General features: G+C 29.5%; 1 protein-coding gene across 1 annotated transcript; it reads right to left on the reverse strand.

Annotated features, from left to right (window-relative positions):
- Positions 1–6,894: 6,894 nt before the first annotated feature.
- LOC148299738 (lysosomal acid glucosylceramidase-like) lies at positions 6,895–24,099 on the reverse strand. Its single transcript, XM_088275754.1, has 13 exons — positions 23,983–24,099; positions 21,802–21,924; positions 20,980–21,116; positions 19,934–20,018; positions 17,733–17,862; positions 16,375–16,531; positions 15,269–15,426; positions 14,601–14,727; positions 12,804–12,920; positions 11,660–11,813; positions 10,758–10,834; positions 9,806–10,083; positions 6,895–8,271 (listed from the first exon to the last, which is right to left on the reverse strand). The coding sequence occupies exons 2-13, from the start codon at positions 21,914–21,916 to the stop codon at positions 8,172–8,174; spliced, it is 1,635 nt and encodes a 544-aa protein (XP_088131880.1). The 5' UTR covers positions 21,917–21,924; positions 23,983–24,099; the 3' UTR covers positions 6,895–8,171.
- Between the last annotated feature and the right edge of the window lie 297 nt (positions 24,100–24,396).

Consider the following 24,396-nt stretch of genomic DNA (forward strand, 5'->3'; position numbering starts at 1 on the left):
TCGTCTCGAAACCATCCCGAGTTATTGAAAAATGAGCTTTTAAGCGTATTTCTAAGTTAATGTATGCAATTACAACCTGTTGACTTGAATTAAATGTTTATTTCCGGATTTCAGGATAACCTTAAACACTAAAAAAAACAACATATTGAACTCTGTGAATATAATTCGGAGAACAATCAAAGTAATTTTGAAGAAAAAAAATGATGTCCGACAAAATTATTATTTAAAGTCCTAAATATATGTAGATACTATTTTTAAGAAAACCGCTTTCTTTCAATTATTTAATAGTGACAAATGTTTTAATTGAAAAAGTTTATCTTCGAGATTCCAAAATAGTTTTGCAACTCTGAAATGTAATACTAAACAATTTCAACAAACCTCCAAATATTTAGGATTAAAATACTTCAATTAACTTAATAAAATAATTAAATAAATTAGGAGATATCAAAATTCTTACGAAAAAAAATGCCCATTATACGTAAATCTTAAAATATATATATATATATATATATATATATATATATATATATATATATATATATATATATATATATATATATATATATATATATATATATATATATATATATATATATATATATATATATATATATATATATATATATATATATATATATATATATATATATATATATATATATAAAAGTAAAAAATACTATTTTACCATTAATCAAACAAAACAATAAACCTTGAGTTTAAGTCCCTCTCCAAGCACAAGAGCTCAGTCTCTTTTTTGGAGAGGCATGGCGAAATTAAAATTATAAGTTTGCCGTAACGCTCACTCCTTTCAAGAACGTCATAAATCAAAAAACTTGATTTTTCAGGAGAACGTTTTTAAAGTTTAAAAATATAAAACATTGTTTTAAAAATAAGTATCTAGCCACTTAGTGAACTTTTTACTACGCAACAGATCTTTTTAGGTAAAACCTGGCGATTTTTTCTCCATTTGAAAAAAAAATAGTTTTATTAAAAAAAATAATTAAACAATACCTTTTCTTCAAAATGCAAAAACAACACTTTCTGCCCTGTAGCGGGTAAATATTAAGTTTAAAATATGCCTCTTTTGCTGGGATATAGTACATTTTCTGGGCATTCTGATAACATGCACAACTGAAAATTGACGATGATTGATTTATGACGTTCTTGAAAGGAGTGAGCGATATGTATAAATGTGTGGAAATTGTATTACATTGAATTTTAAAAATTAAGCTTCATGACATAATTGAAAATAAAAATATAAGTAAACTTACTTTTAATCTGTTTCCATAAAATAGTACGAAAATCTAAATTATACTAATGTGAACACCAACCATTGCCAATTGCGAGATAAACTTTATTGGTTTGTCAAAATTATCATTCACGTGCTGGTACATACGAGTACAACTAAGAAGTGGGAGCTGAACGCAAAAAGGTGATCTTGGTACCAACTTCCGTTTTTTTAAAGATAAATAATGTTTTGCGATCGTTTTGCACGAAAATTAACTATGAGGAGAGAGCTTAATTTTTGAAAATTATTTATTTGGCAGTCACCTAGTGAAAGGATGTTTCTGCCAGTGTCAAGTTTTATTTTTATTTACATACAAAAAATAAATAGAAAATATTAATAACAATTAATACAAAAGTTCATAGTTTAAATGCGCTTACCTTTATCATTTTAATTCCATTTTTACGTGTACATTAAAAAAATGGCTTGTGACCTAGGAAAATATATATATTATAATAATATTTATCGTACATAACGCATGAAAAAATTACAGTGTAACAATTAGACGACAAAAGACTAAAACATATAAGGTTGAAATGTTAGATAAATAATAATAAAAATACGAGTCAATACACACACACACAATTGTTGTTCAGACATCTTGATATATATGTGTGTGTGTGTGTACATATATATACGTATATATATATGTATATTTATGTATATATATATTTATATATATATATATATATATATATATATATATATATATATATATATATATATATATATCTATATATATATATATATATATATATATATATATATATATATATATATATATATATATATATATAAATATATATATATATATATATATATATATATATATATATATATATATATATATATATATATATATATATATATATATATATATATATATATATATATATATATATATATATATATATATATATATATATATATAAATATATATATATATATATATATATATATATATATATATATATATATATATATATATATATATATATATATATATATATATATATATATATATATATATATATATATACAATATATATATATATATATATATATATATATATATATATATATATATATATATATATATATATATATATATATATAAATATATATATATATATATATATATATATATATATATATATATATATATATATATATATATATATATATATATATATATATATATATATATATATATATATATATATATATATACAATATATATAAATATATGTATATTTTTTTTTTAAATGTTGTTTTTCGGACAATAAAAACCCTGCCTGTTCAGTAATTATGACCAAAGTTCAAGTCCTTGAGCAGAAATATAATATATACTTTATATTAACAAGTTTATTATGTTATTTGAATGAGTATGTTGAACTGATCAAAAACATTTCAGGGGTTTTAAATAATTATAACCGTATGAAGTAATGGGTATAGGATTTGCACTCGGTGAAGATCATCTCAAATGCCATTTATGTAATGCCTGCATCGCTTCTATTTTCTGTGAAACATTCCACTTTATAAGGGCCCAGAGCAGCCGTATACTCAGCAAAAAGAATACATAGATGCTTGCGACAAATTTTAGACGTGAGGTGGTTTGACTTCGTAAGGAATAAAGAAATATACGCAGACAACCATGATCAATGGCGAAGATACAGTAAGTGGAATGAAGAATTTGATTGCCACTGACTCGAGTGGAGTCTAAGAAAGCATTGCATAAAATGAACTGTTTCTAGAATCTAAAAAGCAATTTTTATTTTTATTTTTTATTTTTCATAAAACATAGATACATTCAAATATACATATTTATTTCATATATACATTTATTATATGTATTACGGCTCCTTAGGCATGGCCTGTGTTGAGCCGAATACTAACATGTTAATACAATTTTTATATTTATTTTTTATTTTTTAATAATATTTGTTTTTTTTATTTTTTTTTATTATTAGATTATATACATAACATACAGGAGATACAAAAATAATTTCCAATATAAAGGTTTTTCAATAAGATAATTACACCTGGACTTAAATTAATTCACTTTCTACCTTGTCCCTTCCAATGCTAAGCAACCATCGACGGACACTGTTCTTAAAGACCTGATCACTCCTGGAAATCTTAATGGTATTAATAATGAAGTATTTCTTACTATCATCAATTTTTTTAATTTTTTATGTCTTTTTTTAAATAATAATAAAAGCATTTGTGCGGTTTATTGCAATGTAAATTTGAAAAAGAGAGAAATAGATTTATAGTGTTCTTTAAAAAACAACTATCGTTCTTTTCTTTTAATGCCCTAACAAGGCGAAACAATTGTCACAATATAATTTTTTATATGTTTTTGTCAATAAAATACAACTTAGTAGACTCAAAAAATCTGTGTTTCATTTAAAATTAATACATAAATTAAAATAGAGTTCTACAAATTAAACGCCAAATCAATAAATAAAATAAAACAACTTTGTTTTAACCAACTTTTTATTGGCACACTTTATCAAACCGGTTTCGACAAGAACCTGCCATCATCAGGTTTTATGTACTAAATTTTAAAACATTGAAATACTCATAGGGTAATTAACTATGAGTATTTCAATATTTTAGAATTTAGTATTCCTTCCTCATTTCATCATTCGTTCACAAGTCTTATACCAAGCATGGATGTCTCCATGGATTGTTGTGTATGTTTGGGCTTTTTTACATTTTTTTGGGAAAATCCATGGTTTTTAATACACATATCGTAGTCATACAGAAGAAAGTGACCAAGTGCATTTTTTACAAAGACGTGATCGTTGACTATTTGATATCTTACTAGCTTAATATTGCCCTGAAAAAAATCCTAAAGGATATTAAACTTGTTAGTCTAATATATTGACTTGTTAAAATGTTTATTTTTTTGCCAAAGCAAAAGTGACTTAAATGGCCCTCCTGAACATTTCGCGTTTTGTTAGTTGGTCATTTTCTCCTGTACGACTACGATATATTTCAAATTACAATAATATAGCCTATACGAGGTCTGTTCAAAAGAAAAGGTGAATTTTGAATTTTCGCGGGCTGTGTACATTCGATTATCCATTTTTTTGTTATGTTGGTATACATATGTTTGTCGTATATTACCATTATCAGCCATTTGGGTTAGTTGTTTGTTTTTCACAACTGGAAAAGTTAGTCACGTTTTTGTGAGTTCTTCGATTTTTTAAATTTAATTAAAAAAAAAAGGATCATTGAATATGTATTAAATTTTGCGTTAAAATGGTATTAACCCTTATAGTGCTGAGATTATTTTCAAATATTTTGCGTAAATTGCTAATTGCTTTTCATCATAACCACTTGACGATTTTGACATTTTGTAGGTAGAAATAAAAAACTTTTACTTAAAAACATACAAAAATCAATGTTAAAATCACAACAAAATAATTTTAAATGATTATCTATAAATGTTATTAACTTATTTAAAACGTTATACATGCGCGCGCTAAGACACGTCCGTACAGGACGATACCTAAATCAAATTGCGCAATAGTCGGTATTCCGACGCTCCGCACTTTATACGCATTAATAGAGAGTCGATCTATCGACGGTTCGCACTCTAAGGGTCAAGTGCTCTAACGCACTTAACCTTTAGAGTGCAAAATGTTGACAGTGGCATTCGGCGAGTCTACTTTGTCTCAAAAAAGTGTTTATAAGTGGTACAAGCGCTTTACTGGTTATTTTCCGCGTATCACCAATTATCTGTTCTCGTACCACCGATGGTACGCATACCACAGGTTAGAAACCGCTGCAATAATGTAATATCGGTGTTTTTCAGTGGATTTTAATTTATTGAAAATTATTATAAATCGTATATTGGACTTTGGTACGTCGTTTGAATTCCAAAATCAATTCAATGATAATGAATAAGATATTACCAATAATCTTAAATGCAAAGTACATATTTTTTTACATATTATATCGAATAATTTGTGGTTGTGAACTGTAAGTTATTATTTTATTCACTAGATTTGTATTTCCATCCGCCTCCGTAGTGTAATGGTCAGCATGCTCGGCTACCGTTCTGGAGGTCCCGGGTTCGATTTCAAAGGGAAAGGTCAAATAAATATTAGTTATTTTTTCACTGTAATTTTTATTCAATATTACCCTGGACTGGTACCTGAAGAAAGAGGGCTTATCACCTTTCCTTCATGTGTTAACGATCAAGATAACACTGCGTTTATATGATACAGTGCCCTATGCACCATTGGGGTGCGGATAAGGGGTTTAAGGTTGAAGATTTGTATTTTAAATTAAATTAAGTCATTTATTATCTACAATATAACAAATTTAATGCTAATCTTAATATTTAGTAATATTTCTTGGCATTGATATTCGAAAATTTTCTCTTAATATGTACCCGCTACAGGGCAGAAAGTGTTGTTTTTGCATTTCGAGGAAAGGTTTTGCTTAATTATTTTTTAAATACTTATACTAAATATTTTTCAAATGGAGAAAAACTCTTGAGGTTTTACCTAAAAAGATCTGTTGCACAGTAAAAAGTTCAATAAGAGGCTTGATATTTATTTTTATAACATTGTATTATATTTTTAAGCTTTAAAAACGTTCTCCTGAAAATCAAGTTTTTATTTTATTTATGACGTTCTTGAAAGGAGTGAACGATATGACCTTTGTAAACAAGACAGCTGTAGAAAAAAACGGCCACAAACGTGTATCAACACTGACTTTTCTATAAAAAGTTTCTTTCATCTCACCACAGATGTCTTTAGTGAAATTGTAGTGAATTCAAGCACGATGTTTCGAATTTGAACAATATGTCTAGAAGTTCAGAGAATTTGAGAAGTGTGGTTGTCAATCGTGGGTAGAATTGGTGAATGTTACACGTGTGTAAAGTGATCACTCAAACCAGCCTTTGACGGTTGTTAGCCCCGTAATTGACCAGACTTCCATATTCTTCTTCATCTTTGATGAGATGTCAAAAAATAATATGAAAATAACTCCTCTAATTGGAGATAATCCAGATTTTGTGAACAAGTATTTGGACACACTCAAAATGTTGTGAATAAGTTTTTTTTCAGAAAATTCATTTAAACATGTTACCCATAAACGTTTTTCAATTACTATTGTATTTTTTTCAGGAAAATCTTCGTTTTCATAAGTCTTGGAGCAATGGAACCCATTAAAAAATCTTTTTTTTTTTCAAATTTGTTTTATAAACATTTTCAACAAAGTGAGTATATTTGTTTGTAAAAATATTAAATACAACATAAGAAAATATCTCCCGAAATCTTATGTTGAAAACCTCTGATGGTTTATTATTTTGAATTTTTGCCTCGTGTATTGTACATAAGTATTGTCGTTGAGAAATGTTACAGGAAAAAATTATTTGAATAATAAATCCGAAGGTGAATTTTTTTTATTCTTACTCATAAATAAAAACCTCCGCATTTCGAATCTAACATGTTAAAATTCCGAACTCATAATAGATATATGACTTCAAACAAACAGATTTACATTGAAAAATCTCAATATAGATGAAGAAGAATGTGATGTATTCTACACACATGTAGAACTAGAATAAAATAACAACTTTTCCCACATGAATTTTATTTGACCAGGAACTGGGTTTCGCCGTAACCGACATCATCAGACTGGTGTGAAGCTAGACAAAATTGTGTTAAATATACAACAAGACAGGAGTTGAAAACCATGATTTTATATAATATTTCTGACAAAATGAATTTAAATTGAATCAGTTAAGGTATTGTATTATAATAATATTATAATTATATGTAAGTTATGGTAATCATGTTATTCACACGCCATGTTGCGTTGGATTTTCATGTTGGAGTTAACGGGAGCCATCTATGTTTGGTATGTGAGAGCTTTTATTTAGCAGAGATCCATTTATTTAAATCAAAATGTTAAAATAACTCCTAAGTGCAGAAACCTAGATTTGTGTAAAAAGATTTAAACACTCATAAATGAAGAAAGATTTATATTATCTTTTGACATCTCATTAAAGATTTGGAAGAATATGGAAGTCTGGGCAAGTACGGGGCTGACAACCATCATAGGCTGGTTTAAGTGATCACTTTACACACGTGTAGCATTTTCAACTCTCTAGTGAATGTCTCTAGTGAAGTTCTAGTGATTCAATAATAATGTTTCAAAATTGGTTCATACATATAGAACTTCCAAGAATTTGAGTATTGTGGTTGTCAATAATGGGTAGAATTGGTGAATGTTACACGTGTGTACAGGGATAACTTAAACCTGCCTATGACAGTCTTCGGCCCCGTAAATGCCCAGACTTCCATATTCTTCTTCATCTTTGATGAGATGTCAAAAAAATAATATGATAATAATTCCTGTAATTGGAGATAATCCAGATTTTGTGATATTTGGACATACTTAAAATGTTGTAAGGAAGATTTACATTAACACTAAACCCATTCATGTAATGACGTTTCTAGTATGAATTTTCTAAATATTTATTAAAATTCTAAAAACTTTTCGATAAATAAAAACATATTTTCCTAATCAGTGATTTTCGTCCAGAGTAGTATTTTTTAATTATTTATTTAATATAATTACATTTTTATAAGACTCCAAGAAGCATATCAGGCAAGAGTCTTCGAGATAGAATAAGAAACGCCAGGATCAGGGAAGTATGCGAGATCGAAGATGTTGTTAGGAGGGGAAGGCAACGAAGGAGACAATATTTGGACATACTCAAAATGTTGTAAGAAACATTTACATTAATACTAAATCAATTCATATAATGACGTTTCTAGTATGAATTACCTAAATATTTATTTAAAACACAAAAACATTTCGATAGATAATAATATATTTTCCTAATCAGTGATTTACGTCACCAATACACAAGAGTATGTAATGATTTTCCGGGAACCTTGACATCAATTCTTCCTTTTCCCTTTTCTCGTATCGATAAATTCATGGCCTTTTTGGTTCTAAAACAGTAAATATAATTCTTTAGTAACATTAGTTACCCTTTTATGTTAGTTGAATGTACAATATTTTGAGTGTATCTAAATCAAATCTAGATTATCTCCAATTATAGGAATTATTTTTCATATTATTTTGACATCTCATCAAAGATGATCATATTTGATGAGATTTAAAAAATAATATGAAAAATAACTCCTATGATTGAAGATAATACAGATTTGTGAACAAGTGTTTGGACACACTCAAAATGTTGTAATTAATTAACTCGTCAAATTATAAGCTAAAATAATAAAAAAAGAAGATGATGAACACCAGAAAATGATATTTTCTGGTGTTTCTCATGTATGTGATTACATTCCAGCATTCGGACCTCACATACTATTAAAAGAGTTTCTGCTCAATAAAAAGCTTCTTTTAATCTCACCAATGAAGTTCTAGTGATTCAAGAACAAGGTTACTAAATTGGTTCATATATATAGAACCTCCAAGAATTTCAGTAGTGTAGTTGTCAATAATGGGTAGAATTGGTGAATGTTACACGTGTGTAAAGTGATTACTTATACCAGTCTATGACGGTCGTCAGCCCCGTAAATGCCCAGACATCCATATTCTTCTTCATATTTGATGAGATGTCAAAAAATAATATAAAATGAATGTATTTAATTTAATTTTGTTTCACATATAAAACATAACATTTCCACTTCGTATTTGAGCCCTTGATAAGTGAGGTGACTTATATCTTATGTAAAATCACTAGTCAAATAAATTAGTAACTTCATTGTTAACCTTCCCTTACGGGTGTTGTGTACCTAGTACACATTGTTTCTAATAACCATAATATCTCTATAAATATAACAAATACAAGACAAACATTTTAAGTATTCCTTCATAACATATTTACGCATTGATTTAAAAAAAGTTAATAATAATAAAAAATTATCGGGTACATCGGAGGTATTATATATATTAACAGCGCGTGAAGAGTGTGCGGGAACCGTGACACTATATTCGCATCTCACTCTTGCATACATGCACTGTGAGGAGCTTAAAGCTCAATGTTCTATAGCTAGCCGTCAGTAGCTTCCGACAAGAGCGAACCTATGCCTGTTTCGTGAGCGTTGTCAGATGGTTTTTTAATGTTTTCAGCAAATAAATCTAAATTATTTAAATTTTTGACTTCATTTTATAATTAGTTAAGGGGATTTACTTAAAACCTGAGGACGAGGAGAGCTGACCCCAAAAGTCTATAAAGACGATAAATTGGGATGGAGCCAGGAAAAAGAAGACGAGACCTATAATCAGTGGGGTGCACTGAAAATTAGATAGTTAAGGCAGTAGATGTAGGTAGTAAGGTAAGCTAGGTACTCCTTACTAGGGTAGGCAGTAGATGTAGGAGGTAAGGTAAGCTGGCACTACTTAGTAAAGCAGGGTAGGTACTGGTTGCTTTTTTATATGTCGCGCGGGGAAGGTAGGATAGACACTGTTTTTCTGCCTATATGGAAGACACGCCCCTGTTTTTAATAAAAAAATACTTACGGATTAAAGAATACAACTGTTATTCCATCGTCAGGTCTGAGAAAGGCCACACTCTTCATAGATCCGAACTTATTCACCACTTCTACTCGTTTGGATCCTCTCGGTATGAACTTGCTAAAGTGTCCGAGCGCATAGAAAATGGGCGTTTTAATAAACTCGTCGTCTTCACTATGCACTCTTATGGGCGCTGTATAATGCGCATTTCTCCAGTTCGGACCATTTTCTTTATTTAAAGCCATATTCCAATCTACCCAACCAACGTACCAACGATTCAGATTCTGAAAAAAAATTGTTTGTCTTTAAATTGCACATTATATATATACATAAAAAAATATATATATACGTTTAAAACAAAATATGTAGTTTAAACCTAGGTACAAAATTTTGTGTGTGTTCAAAATGCTAACAAAAAATCTGGTTTTCTCCACTTTTTACATTTCTACATTTTGACATCTCAGCATAGATGATGATATGGATATGGAAGTCTGGGTTTTTACCGGGCTTACGACCTGTTATGTGCTGGTTTAAGTGTTCACTTTATACAGGTGTAACATTAACTATTCTATGTATGATCGACAACCACACTCAAATTTTCAAAAAGTGAGATGTCAAAAATGTACAAAAACTACAACCTTTATACAAATTACAAAATCATGTTTTCAGACGTGTCTCAGCATGTCGAAAAATTCGGGTTTCAGTTCTTGCATACAAATCAAAGTATCTCTGCTAAATATAAGCTTTTCTTAATTCAACATAGATGGCTGTTGTGAACTCATGTGTACTGTATCATGAGATTGATCAATATATCTAGGAAAAAATATATGCAAATTTGAAAATCTGGAATTCATTTAAAAAATAAAATATCTAGACTTTCATATTTTTATTTCACTATGTGGAGATGTAAAAATGTAAATGATGGCAATTTAATGTGCAGAAAAAAAAATACACATACTTCAATTATTTTATCCATGTATTTTTGGGCATCATTCCATGATGCTTTAGAATTACTAGACGACGGTTCTGAATGATCTGAAATTATGAAAATTATTCAATGCATTGTAACTTTTAAACCTTTGGTCACATTTAAATTCACACATGCAGTAAGTTTTATTTGAATCTAATATCAGTACTTCATCAAGCGAATATTTGCTTCAAAATGTAGCGGTACTTATTTTTTTCTGACATTTATTCCCACCCGATGGTTAATAGGTTACTGAATCGTATAAATGCTATGATATCTTGATCGTTACATACAGAAAATAAGGTGATCAATCCTGAGATTCAGGTACCAGTCCAGGGTTGTATTTTTTAAAATGATTTATTAAATATAATTAAATTTTTATCCAATTTCTATACATTTCTACTTAATACAATATTAAAATTTTAGTTGCGCTGAGCCTCTTCAAATAATAGAGTAATCTCTTTTGCTTAGAGAGGGACTTTTTCTTCTTTTATTTGTTTAAAGTATCATGTTATAGATTGAAAAATAAATATTACTGGAGGAAATATATATTTATGAAGTACGAGGTAGTTATCATATTTAGTTTTTTTTTTAGTATGGTCTGTATTTGTTTGTAGTATTCGTTAAGTTTTTATTTAGTAAAAGTGTTTCTGTCTTTTATATTTTTAATTTCTAAAGAGAGGCTGTTGAAATTTTTTATTCCTAAGTATGTGTAATTAATTCTATGATTTTAGCTCCAACAAACAAAATACCTTTTCATAGTAATAAATGTAGAACATAATAGGAGATAAAGATGGAAAAAATTAATAAAATCAATAATATTATAATTAAATGACATTAAGGAAAATATATATTTAACTAATCGGTATGAATTAATAAAAAATAAAACTTACTTCTAGAAAAAAAACAAGATTCTGTTTGAAGCAGGTATTTTTCAGGATATCTCTCGTGGGTTTCATATATTCCTTCAGGACCAGTATAAAAATCTGCATACCAATGTACTGCGATCCCGTCAATGTATTTTAGTACCTCTTTATTTTCAGCCATCTGAAACCATAAAATAATTTCAACAGAATTATTCAACTATCAAATCGTAATTGTTTTTGAAAAATTGTAACCAAAATATTGTCATTCAAATACGAGTGCAAATAAATACCATTACGTTTTCATATAAAACTGCTTTCTTGTTTATAAAGGTTAAATAAGAGTATTTTTGATACTCCTCTGTTGTTGACGTGATTGATTTTACAACGACTGAGAAAATATTAAACTTTTTAACCAACATTCTTAATTGGCTTATGGAGTTGAAACTAATAATTAATTTTCCGAATATAATATAAACAGTTTAGATTTGGAGGTCCTCACCAAAAAGTTACCATTCCAATATTGCACAAAAAATCCTTTAAATGCAAGTATGTTATGTTTACTGTATTCTATCGAAATTTTAATAAAAGTTGCGACAAAACGTGACCAATCCTGTGTTTAACCAATATAAAATCGCTACGCACTGACGACAATACGATATCACTTGTTGTGGGTAGTGTGCTGGTACATTAACCAATTTAATAAAATATTTTTGCTCTGTTTTTTCTTCTCAAAGCTTTCCATATTTTTATTATTCATGTATGATTCACTGATACACACATACACACCCTCTTGCATACACATACACACACACACACACTCACCCCAACCACAAACATTACTTTCATTCATCACTAATTACAAAAAGAATAACATTATCGGTGGACTTTTGTAATTGGCTGTAGATTTATTAATTGTTATTGTATATTGTATTGTTATAGCTGTAAGAAACCCAAATAAATAAATAAATAAAATCATTAAATCGCACCAAAACGTTACAATTTTACAAGCTGGAATTCCTGACTACTCAAAATCATTGATAATGGAAATGTAACGTTTTGGTAAGGACCTCCACAGACATAAACCAATATTGACTAAACTAAATGACGAAAATCGAATTCTGTACTCCACTAGAATATACTGCATATAGAAAAAATATTACTGCATACTTACTTGGTCCATAAACCAAGGCAACATGTATCTAGCGTCATCTATTGCCAATATCTGGACATTTGAAAATTTCACGTGATTCTTGATGGCTGGCCCCAAATTTTCAGCGATCCATTTTGCCTAAAAATCAATTAAATAAATTAAACATTATAAAATAAAACAATTTTCTTTTGACCACTATTTATTGATACACTTTTTCCAACCGGTTTCGACAAGAGACTTGCCATCATCAGGGTTTATGAATTAATTATAAAACATTGAAATACTCATAGTTAGGTTAAATTAATTAACCTTCCCTTACGATGCCTAAAACTTCCACGTACTCCGTACACCATACGAAAAAAAATCAAGGTTCTTGTCGAAACCGGTTGGAAAAAGTGTACACATAAAAAATGGTTAAAACAAAGTTGTATTATTTTATAAAGTTTATAGAATGTGCCACAAAGTATCTGCGAAAAACATTCAAGAAATAAAACATTATTTTTTAACATCTCATCAAAGATGAAGAAGAATATTCACAAAATCTGGATTGTCTCCAATTACAGGAGTTATTTTCATATTATTTTTTAACATCACATCAAATTCTTCTTCAAAAGCAATTCTTCTTCAAAAACATATTCTTCTTCATCTTTAATGAGATGTTAAAAAATAATATGAAAATAAGTCCTGTAATTGGAGACAATCCAGATTTTGTGAACAAGTATTTGGACACACTCAAAATGTTGTAAATAAAACATTATTTAACACGGATGTTGGAAAATATAAAATAAAACAGTGATCTGGGTGTATCAATTGTTTTTTTTACAACAAGAGACTTTGTCTTCATAAATCACAACACAGGTGAATAATTCTCATGAATCATTCATTCTCACAGAAATCAAAAAGGCTTACAACCTGATGTTCAGTAGATGGCAGCACTAAATTTTTAAGGAAAAATCTGAAACTTTCCGGTAAAACGGAATATACGGATACAGTATTTAAAATTTCAGAAAAATTGTAAGTAATTTAGACAATTTTCATAATAGATGTTTGAAAATATGAGATTGTCAATGTATTGGGTGTATTAATTTCATTAAATAAAAGTAATTTATTAATATGTAATAGTAAAAAATTGCACTACTCATATAAAACTCTATTTACTAATACCAGTCAAAATACAATTCACAAAAAATAACATGTTATAATTGTTTAAGTGAAAAAAAACTTTAGTCCGCCTTCGTAGTGATGAGGGTGTTTGGCTCCGCGCTCGAGGTCTCGGGTTCGATTTACAGAGTGGTCAAAATAAATGTAAGCGATTTTTTAGATTAGATTTAGATTTTTTACACAAGAACTTCACTAGCGACATCTATTGGTGAGATGAAAAGAAGCTTTTTAGTGATTCAAGAACAACGTTTCGAAATTGGTTCATATATAGTATTTGAGTAAGGTGGTTGTCAATAATGGGTGGAATTGGTGAATGTTGTAAAGTGATCACTTAAACGAGCCTTTGACGGTCGTCAGGCCCGTAAGCGCCTTGACTTCCATTCTTCTTCATCTTTGATGAGATGTCAAAAAAATAATTTAAAAAAGTCTCTTTAAATAAAAATTTATTTAAGGTGGATCGGTTTCCTTGAAGAAAAAAATAATTCTGAAAATCGATTTTTTTAGTGTTTGCATCGATTCGATGAGTTATAGTCAACCTGCCATTTTGTATCCACTTCCAAGAATAACAATTTAAAACACCACTTTAATAATGGAAGATGCCACTTTGATAATTGAAAATACCACTTTAAATAAATAATTATTTCAGATTCTACAAACCATTGAACGAGGCCACCAGGCAACTGAATTAATGGTAATAATTGGGGGGAAATTGCCCAGGATTGGTTCGTTTCCGGTTGAAATACCCCAAATTTTTATACCATTATTTGTATATTCTTCAATAAACCTGTAACAAAGATTAATGAAAGATCATTAATAGCCATCTCACTGCATTCCCAGATCTGAAACAGAAGCATCTAGGCTTCCTGACAAACCTTCTCTTGTAAAGCAACTAACCATCACGCCTCTTTCTGCAGGGGTAGGCAGAGAGAATAAAACGCGGCACCAATCAGTCTTTGCGAATGACCGTCGCTTCTTCCACGTGTATGATTTGGCCTTTATGTGGTACAAGGTGTAATAATGTCAGTTTATGAGAGTGGAATGAGTGATATGGTGTATCTGTAATATGATTTGCAAATTCCGAAAAATAATTACTAACAAGACTTCTACGATGTTTTTTTAATTCTAATCATTAAATTTCTCGCGGTTTGGCCTCTATATTTTTATCGCAATCTCCACACGAAATTTCATAAATACCATTTTTTTGTAATAAGTATATCTATTTTTGATTTTGAGTTTTCGAGGATTTTATGTAAATTATTATTTGTATAAAATGCAGCTTGGATATGGGAGGGTAATATTAAAATACGTTTATCTTGTATAATTACTTGACATGGTAGTCGGCAAATGTTTGGTAATATTTCTCGATTAAAAAAGATCCTCGGAGGTTCCCGTTAGTTTTCATCCATCCCGGGGGAGACCATACTGAACCAAACAATAATATTTCATCTGTTGCCATCTGTGATGCTTCCTTGATGAGTGGGATCTGAAATAATTTGGTTGAAGTTTTTTTCACATTATTTTGTTGATATCTCAACAAAGGTGTGAATAATATGGAATTCTGGGCATCTACGGGGTTTATAACCGCCATAGGCTAGTTTAAGTGAACGTTACACGTGTGTAAAGTGATAACTTGACACACGTGTAACATTCACCAATTCCACCAATGATTGACAACCACATTACACAAATTCTCGGGACTTCTACATGCATTGTTCAAATTCAAAACAAAGTACTGGAATTCACTAGAATTTCACAAAAGATATCTATGGTGAGATGAGAAAAGTTTTTTATTAAGCAGAAACTCTTTCATTCGTATGTGAGGTCTAAATCCTGGATTGTTATCGCCATCGCCAAAAGTGCCAGATGTTATCGCTATCGCCAAAAGTGCCATATCCAAGCTAGACAAAATCTGGAAAGACCGGGGTGTGAGTAACAGCACACCAAGATAAAACTAGTCAAGAGCTTGGTCTACTCCATTTTTCTTTATTCTGTTGAAGCATGGACCATAAAAGCAGAAGAAAGGAGAAAATATGATGATTCCGAAATGTGGTATTGGATGCGCATGCTCCGAATTCCATGGACAGCTAGACGCACCAACGAGTCAGTTCGGCAGGAAGTACACTTGGATGGCTTGACTCTGGCCAATATCTGTACACGACTGATCTCCAGTTCTTTGGACACATTGCGCATGGCAATGATGATAGCCTGGAACGACTGGTTGTGATCGGTAGCCTAGAAAGGAAGAGAGGGAGAGGAAGATCCTCACACTATGGACCGATCAAGTTAAGGCAGCAGCAGGCACCTCGGTGGTTGGAGCGCTACGTGCAGCGCAGTCAAGGGATAACTGGAGAGGAGTCATTGCTTCCACAAGGACATAACCCTCAGTAATGAGGAATAAGACGGATGTTTCATGACAATAGAACTAACTCACCTTGTAATCGAAGTCTTCACTTGAGAGAGAGAAATTGGAAAGAGACATGTCATCCACTGGTAGCTCATTATAGGCATACTCATGTGATGAGAAATCACTTCCACCAATAGGGACTCGTCCCATATTAAACTCCAAGCCTACGTCACTGAAATAAGATCTGAAAAAACGTGAAATCAAGCATCAATATTCAAAAATTAAATCTGGCATTTTTGCTAATTAATCCAAAATATATATACGTTTAAAGATTAAACGCATTATAAATTAGACTAACTTATTTTTATAGATGGGTAGGACAGTATTATTTCGACTTGGTTTTCTCGAGGAACATAACTTTACGCCCGTATCCTCGCTGAAGGACCCCCTTCCAAACCCTTTAACCATCTAGTTACCAATATTCTTACAATTATGATTTTATTAATAGATTTATATTATCCACTGACACTTCGTGATGGAATTGCATTTTAAATTTATTATTAGATTAAAACCAATATTTTTAGCTTTTCCACTTTTTTATTTGACCAGCGACCGGGTTTCGTCGTTACCGACATCATCAGACTGGTGAGAGGCTATACAAATTGTTATGTTATATATAAAAGAAGGCAGGAGTTGATAACCATGATTTGATATAATTTTATAAGAAATTAATTTAATTTGAGTGAATTTAAGTATTGTATGATATTTAAAATATTTTTTATAAAGGTTTTTTTTGTATTGAAAGCACGATTTTATATAAAGTTATAATAGATATCTATTATCAGCATGTTGGTCCTCGGGTCGACCAAAATCGCATGTGATCAATATTTCATATTATTTTTGACATCTTATCAAATATGAAGAAGGATATGGAAGTCTGGGCGTTTACGAAATAAAAGGTTTATGGATAATAACTCCTTTATCCTGATTTGTGAACAAGTGTGTGGACACACTAAAAATTTTGATCAACATTTTATGTAGTTATAAGTAAATAGTGCTATAGTAGTGACATGTAGTATTGTTTGCACGCTGTTGTAGTGATTGTCCTGACGAAGAGAAGGGTAAGTCTTGAAACCGGCAGACGAAAAATCTCGGTGAATTAAATACTAATATTTTTAACACTTTAACATTTTCTAACATTTAAAATTACTAACCACAAAGTTAATAAATAATATTGAGAATATTATCCTGTAAACTGGCTGTCTGTCTTTGATAGAATGGTCGAAGTTAAACAGTGTAAAAAAAGTGATCTCTTAAAGCAGCTAATGACAAATTGTAAACTTTATCAATGAACAGTTTTTCATTTAATTTTTTCATCATTTCAAAATGTCAAGAAAAAAGAAATTTGATAAATTAATTTGTTTTAATACTTGCATACTTGCTACCTAATAAAATTTTCCCGCGTTGGTTTGCTCAAAGAAAATGCATTAATGCACGTAGCGTCACTAAAAGACCCTCCGAATCCTTTGATAGTCTGGTAGACAATATTCCTGTTGATTTCCAATACAGTTGTTCCTGAAGAAAATAACAAATTTTAATATAATATTATAAACATACGTATGATTTATGCACCATAAAAGGGATAAAATTTATTTTTTGATATCTCATCAAAGATGAAGAAGAATATGGAAGTCTGGGCATTTACGGGGCTGACGACCGTCATAGACTGGTATAAGTAATCACTTTACACACGTGTAACATTTACCAATTCTACCCATTATTGACAACCACACTACTCAAATTCTTGGAAGTTCTATATATATGAACCAATTTTGAAACATTATTCTTGAATCACTAGAACTTCACTTGAGACATCTAGTAGTCAGATGAAAAGAAGCTTTTTATTGAACAGAAACTCTTTTATTTGGACACACTCAAAATGTTGGGATAAATTTTTTTCAGAATAACTCTTTTTGACATGAGAGATGAAACATTGATACCGATTAACAGGAATTTAAAAATTATTTCATACAATTTCAGTTCCTGTAACTTCATCCCATTTAAAAAATTTATAAATGAGGTCGAAGGATTTTGCATCCCTTATATCACTGCGACCTTATTAGGTATATCGTGACCTTCTCTCTGTATCATAGTTCACTCTCAAGACCTACATGTTTCATGTAGCTCACGACCTGTCTTGGTGGTAAGAGCTTCACCTTCTCGGAGTCCGGTAGTGGTCCTCCATGTATATGGCTTCGTTTGCGAGCGAGTGCGTCACAGTTATAGAGAATGTGGATTGGCGTTATCCTCCATACAAAATCTGTAGACTGAGGAGTCATGTAGTCCAATTTTTGACATATCGCTCACTCCTTTCAAGAACGTCATAAATCAAAAAACCCTGATTTTTCCGAAGAACGTTTTTAATGTTTTAAAATATAACACAGTGTATTAAAAACAGATATCAAGCATATTATTGAACTTTTTACTGTGCAATAGATCTTTTTAGGTAAAACCTGAAGGTTTTGTCTAATTTTGAAAAATATTTAAAAAAATAATTAAACAATACATTTTCTTCAAAATGCAAAAACAACATTTTCTGGCCTGTAGCGGGTAAATATTAAGTTAAAAATATGCCTCTTTTGCTGGAATATAGAACATTTTCTGGGCATTCCAAAAACATACACAACTGAAAATTGACGAATTTTGATTTATGACGTTCTTGAAAGGAGTGAGCGATATATGAATATCAACATCTTCTAACAGTATACCAAACATTTCTTCTTAAATTCTCTCAGACTCTTTTCTTTCATTCTTATATTATTTATTGATTCGGCATTAACTTTGTGGAATGACATGTTAATTATTTATTTTAAAAACACTTGTTATAAACCACTTAATGAGTTTTATTTTATTATACACGACTAGTTTCGAAAACGAACAGATGTTTTCATCTACAGATGAAAATTAAAACTAAATAATTAGGGGTACATAAAGAGGTTGATAGCGTTATCAATAGAGGAGAGAAAAGGAGAAAAGGAAACATGGATAATAATGGTGACGTGTTGTGAAACAGCATATTAACTTTTTATCAGAATTAAAAAAATTATAAATATCTAAATTTTCAATTTTTATTTTAAATAATCTTTTCATTCTTTATGCATTCAGGCATCTCATCATACATTTCCAAACCCTTATCGATTATACAATTTTAGGTCTTCGTTTTTTTTTTTTAATGTCTTATTTTACCCTTAATTCTAGTATTATGTTGATGATTTATTTATTTCAAATTTCTTTATGCTTAAAATATCTGCATTAAGTTCGTCACCGATTTTTTGATAATTATTTTTGATGATAGTTAATATTATTATTTATAATATAATATTAATATTATATCTTTTATTATATAACATTAAACCACGAGTGTAAGTCCCTTTCCAAGCACAAGAGCTCAGACTCTTTTATGGAGAGGCACAGCGAATCGAAATATAAAAGTTCTACATATGTATAAATGATTAAAATGTTATTATGTTATAAATAAAAATGTAAATATATTAAATGAATAAAAAAAAAAAAAAAAAATTATATTAAAATACCTTTCCAAATACTTAAATCAATCAATTGTTGTTGATATATAAAAAGTACCAACCTGGTTTAAAATCATTTGTCCATAGCTTATCCGAATCATGGAAAGGTTGTATTAATCCAATAGATTTGTAAAAACGATATTTTTTCTGAAATAAATTTTAGTTAGTATTTAAAAAAATCGAAATAAAATATATATTTTTAGGGGTAAATGTGTTAAAAAGGGGGAAATGCATGAATGTGAAAGATGCGAAGAACGTTTGCAAAGACTGGGTGGTATGGCATTCTATTCTCTCTACCTACCTCTGTGGAGAAGCTGCGTGATGGTTAATGCAATATGTAGTTATTTAGTGCAATATGTGAAAAAAAATCCCGTTAGGCAAAAATCTTATTTAAATGGTCTCTGATAATAAGAAGTCACAATAAAATATGGAATATGTGCAAAATAAAGGAATGGGTAAATTATCAAGAGTTAATTCTATGAAAATTGTAAAAAAGTTTTTATTTTTAATTTTCTCTCCCTCTTTGTGTGTATATTAGGTTGAAATGGATAAAAACAAAAAAAATGTATGTTAAAAGAACTCCACCGACAAGACACACAATGTGGCTTGGTGGGTTTCTGCAAAAAAAAATGTTTTATATGTTTAAAATTGTTCTTTAAATAAATGTATACTATTTATGTATAAATGTATACTATTTATGTATTTGTCCGCCTCCGTAGTGTAATGGTCAGCACGCTCGGCTACCGTTCTGGAGGTCCCGGGTTCGATTCCCAAGGGGGGTAAAAATAAATATAAGTGATTTTTTCACTCTAATATTTATTCAATATTACACTGGACTGGTACCTAAAGTGGAGGGCTGATCACCTTTCCTTCATGTGTAATCGATCGAGATAACACTGCGTTTATATGAAGCAGTGCCCTATGCACCATTGGGGTAAGGTAAGGGTTTTATTATTATTTATATTTATGTAAAAAAAAGATTTAAGAAAAAGTGGTTTTCAAAAAGTCAAACTAAAATTAAAAATAAAATATTGCTGTGATACTGAAAATGCATTTAAAAGTATTAATTTTGTTATCGAACGCGATAAAATTAAACACAAAAACATACCTGATCAGAAATATAGTGTATATAGGATCCTGGAGTTAAAGCAACTACTTTGGGTATTTCATCGCAGTAGTTGGCATTACATACACATGCGAAAGAACTTAGGTCCAACTTCCTCTGTAGGCAGGGTTTGTCCTGTCCTATAAACACAACGAAACTAAAGCAAAACAAATATTGCGTTAAACCCATAAGAGGTTACGTACAATAAAGCGTTAATTCAGCTCTCACCAATGTTAAATGTAAAAAGTTATGAGATACAAAATGTAAAATTAAATAACTTAATTTGAAGCACCTTCAATAAGCATATATTATACTTTGTACATATCGCTCACTCCTTTCACTACGTCATATATAAAAAAAAAAGATTTTTCAGGAGATATATATATATATATATATATATATATATATATATATATATATATATATATATATATATATATATATATATATATATATATATATATATATATATATATATATATATATATATATATACATATATATATATATATATATTTATAAATATATATATATAAAGACATACAAAGTTCAATAAGTGGGTTGATATTTATTTTTAATACATTTTAATATATTTTTATACTTTAAAAACGATCTCCTGAAAAATCAAGTTTTTTGATATATGACGTTGTTGAAAGGAGTGAGCGATTTGTGCCCGTTTTATCAATCTGTTTGTATGCCACAGCTATCTAGTTTACAGATATGAAATATGATTAACGTACGATACCATTAGAAAATATTATAACATCTCCCGATAGGGTGATTCATTTTGTGCCACCTCGATTTTTTTTTAATAAAAAAACTTACCGTGTGCGTTTTTCCCGAGCAAAACGAAAGTGATTATAATATATATGTAAATATTACATATGACATCACTTTGTCTATTCAGGAATTTACTCATTTTTGTTCCAAACGATTTCATACTGTTAGCTGAAAAATAAACAAAATCAATACAAATAAATTCTATAAATAAATTTATAAAAAAATCATAAAATCATCTTACAAGAAATACGACCCTGAGCTGAAAATAAATTTAAAATCCGTACAAAATAATGACTTTAAAAATGCGAAGAAGCCAGTTGGAGCAGTAAAAAAGATTGTGTGCGATACAACTTTTTTTTGTCAGTATGTCGTATTTAAAAATATTACTTTATCAATTTTTTGTATAATTGTTGTAGATTCTATTATTTTCCTTTAATTTAAATTGAACATTTTGCTTTTCAGCTTCATAACTTTGCCAGTCATTGATTTTTTTAGTTTTGAAAAGTTCAATATTTGAAATTGTTATTCCGATTTTTATAAGATTCAAATTATTATTTTATCCCTTGTCACTGAGTGGTAATATTTATCCATTTTTCTTTTAAGGTTTTCTTGGTAAATGCCAAGAAAACCTTGAATTTCTTTAAATCTATTGTGACACGTGTTTCGATGCATTCCGCATCATTTTAAAACACCATAACCTAAGTCAAAATTTTAGAGTTGTGTCCTTGGGACGTTGAAGGATGAGGGGGTAGGAGCTGTTCCTTATATTTTTTTTTGTAAATTTTTTTAGAGTAGGAACAAAGAAAATAGGTTGGAGGCTTTAGTGGCTGTCATAGTGTTAATTATGGGTTTATCATTTATATTTTTACGATTTTCTATTATTTCAATTTATTTCAGTTTATGACTCTTCGAATGAATAATTTTTAGGATGTCTACGTTAAAGTTATTAAAGTGATAATCATTTTCTTAAAAATTTTAGCGAACTCTTGATTATACATAATAAATATTCCCTATATTTCGTGTCGCAATAGATTTAAAGAAACAGTGATATTTACCAAGTAAAAGATAAATTAAAATACCTCTCAACACCACTTAAACTCATAAGCGACGTATTTGTTTAAAAAAGTCAATATTTCTTGGCTTAGAAGTGATATTTACTATACTTAGTGAGGGTAGGCTATGTTACAATTGTTTGCTTTTAATTTAAATTCAATTTCTATATTAAATCACAGACTTTTTTACACTGCACACTATCTGCGGGCGGATTCGCGCTCATGATACAGATAAACATCTCTGAAAAGAAGTGATAACATTTAACCATACTGATGCTGCAAAAGTGATGCATAAAAATAACTTACACGCAATTTACGATGAGTCGAGTGAAAAGGTAAAATTACCCTTCCCACAAAACACCATCTGTCAAGTTAAACGGTAAAATTACCCTTCCCGCAGATAGTGTGCTCACATACATTGCTTACAAAATTTTGCGTGTGTGAAAATACCTATTCACAAATCTGGATTATCTCCAATTGAGAATTATTTTTTCCATTATTTTTTGAGATCTCAAAAAGAATATGGAAGTCTGGGCATTTACAGGGCTCACGACCTTAACAGGCTTGGTTTTGACCAAGCCTTGATATAACCCCATCTTATGACATATTCCTTATTCTTCTTCGTCTATGTTCTGATGTGGAAAAATAATATGACATATTGTATTATTTATTATAAAAAATGCTGATTTTTCTCACTGAACTGAACATAAATACTTGGTAACACAAATCAAAAGAAGGGTTTCAAGAAAACGTAAAATAAATAAACATTAGTAAATCCTTCACTAGATAACCATAGTTTTATCGTCTTTAAGTACGTTTTAATTTATATTTACTCATAATATATTCGCAAAAATATCCGATTCAAAACACCTTTGTAACATCGATAAACCCTAAACTTTTGCAAGTTTTTATCACTTCAAGTAGACACGTATTTCTATGTGGATATGTGAGCACGGTCTTCAATATGAATATTTCGTTTATATTATTTTTTGACGTCTCAATATATTTGAAGAAAAATATGGAAGTCTGGGCATTTACGCGGCTCAATTATTATCCGGATTTATGAACAAATATTTGGACATACTCAGAACGTTGTAAATGTTTCGTTTGTTCGTAGACATATACATATATATATTTGAAATTCTGAAATTATGACTAATTGAAATTTTCGTACTTATAAAGTCCAGATGTTAGTATAAACTTGTTTTACCGTTTCAATTAATTAATACAACAATTCAGATTGTAGTAATATGACTACACGACTACGCCTTACATTTACACAATTAACATTGACTTGAGATCCCTGAAGTAAATATAAGATTGGTTCGACGTACTCATTTAGGTAATAAAGGATGTTTTTTTTAAAGGTATACAAATTCAAAATGAAAAAAAAAACACTAAAATAATGTCTATGATATTGACTTTATTTAATAGATAATTTTATGCCATTATTGTTATTAATGATTTTAGCTCGAATGAAGCGCAATCGTGAAGTCCGATTTTCGACAACTGGGGCCAATTTCGCCAAAAACACGGCGAATGTTGACTTCCAAATAGTCCATTGTCTATGTTTTATCAGCATAGACTA

The sequence above is a fragment of the Brachycentrus maculatus genome, unplaced genomic scaffold (assembly GCF_059751285.1).
Source record: "Brachycentrus maculatus isolate JH-2025_06_01 unplaced genomic scaffold, ASM5975128v1 h1tg000981l, whole genome shotgun sequence".
NCBI classification, from domain to species: Eukaryota; Metazoa; Arthropoda; class Insecta; order Trichoptera; family Brachycentridae; genus Brachycentrus; species Brachycentrus maculatus.

Coding starts and splice junctions, on each gene's coding strand:
- LOC148299738 (XM_088275754.1), bottom strand. CDS start 21,916: ATGAAATCGTTTGGAACAAAAATGAGTAAATTCCTGAATAGACAAAGT. Junction 21,117..21,801: donor GCTCGGGAAAAACGCACACG/GTAAGTTTTTTT, acceptor TTGTGTTTATAG/GACAGGACAAACCCTGCCTA. Junction 17,863..19,933: donor GACAAATGATTTTAAACCAG/GTTGGTACTTTT, acceptor TATTTTCTTCAG/GAACAACTGTATTGGAAATC.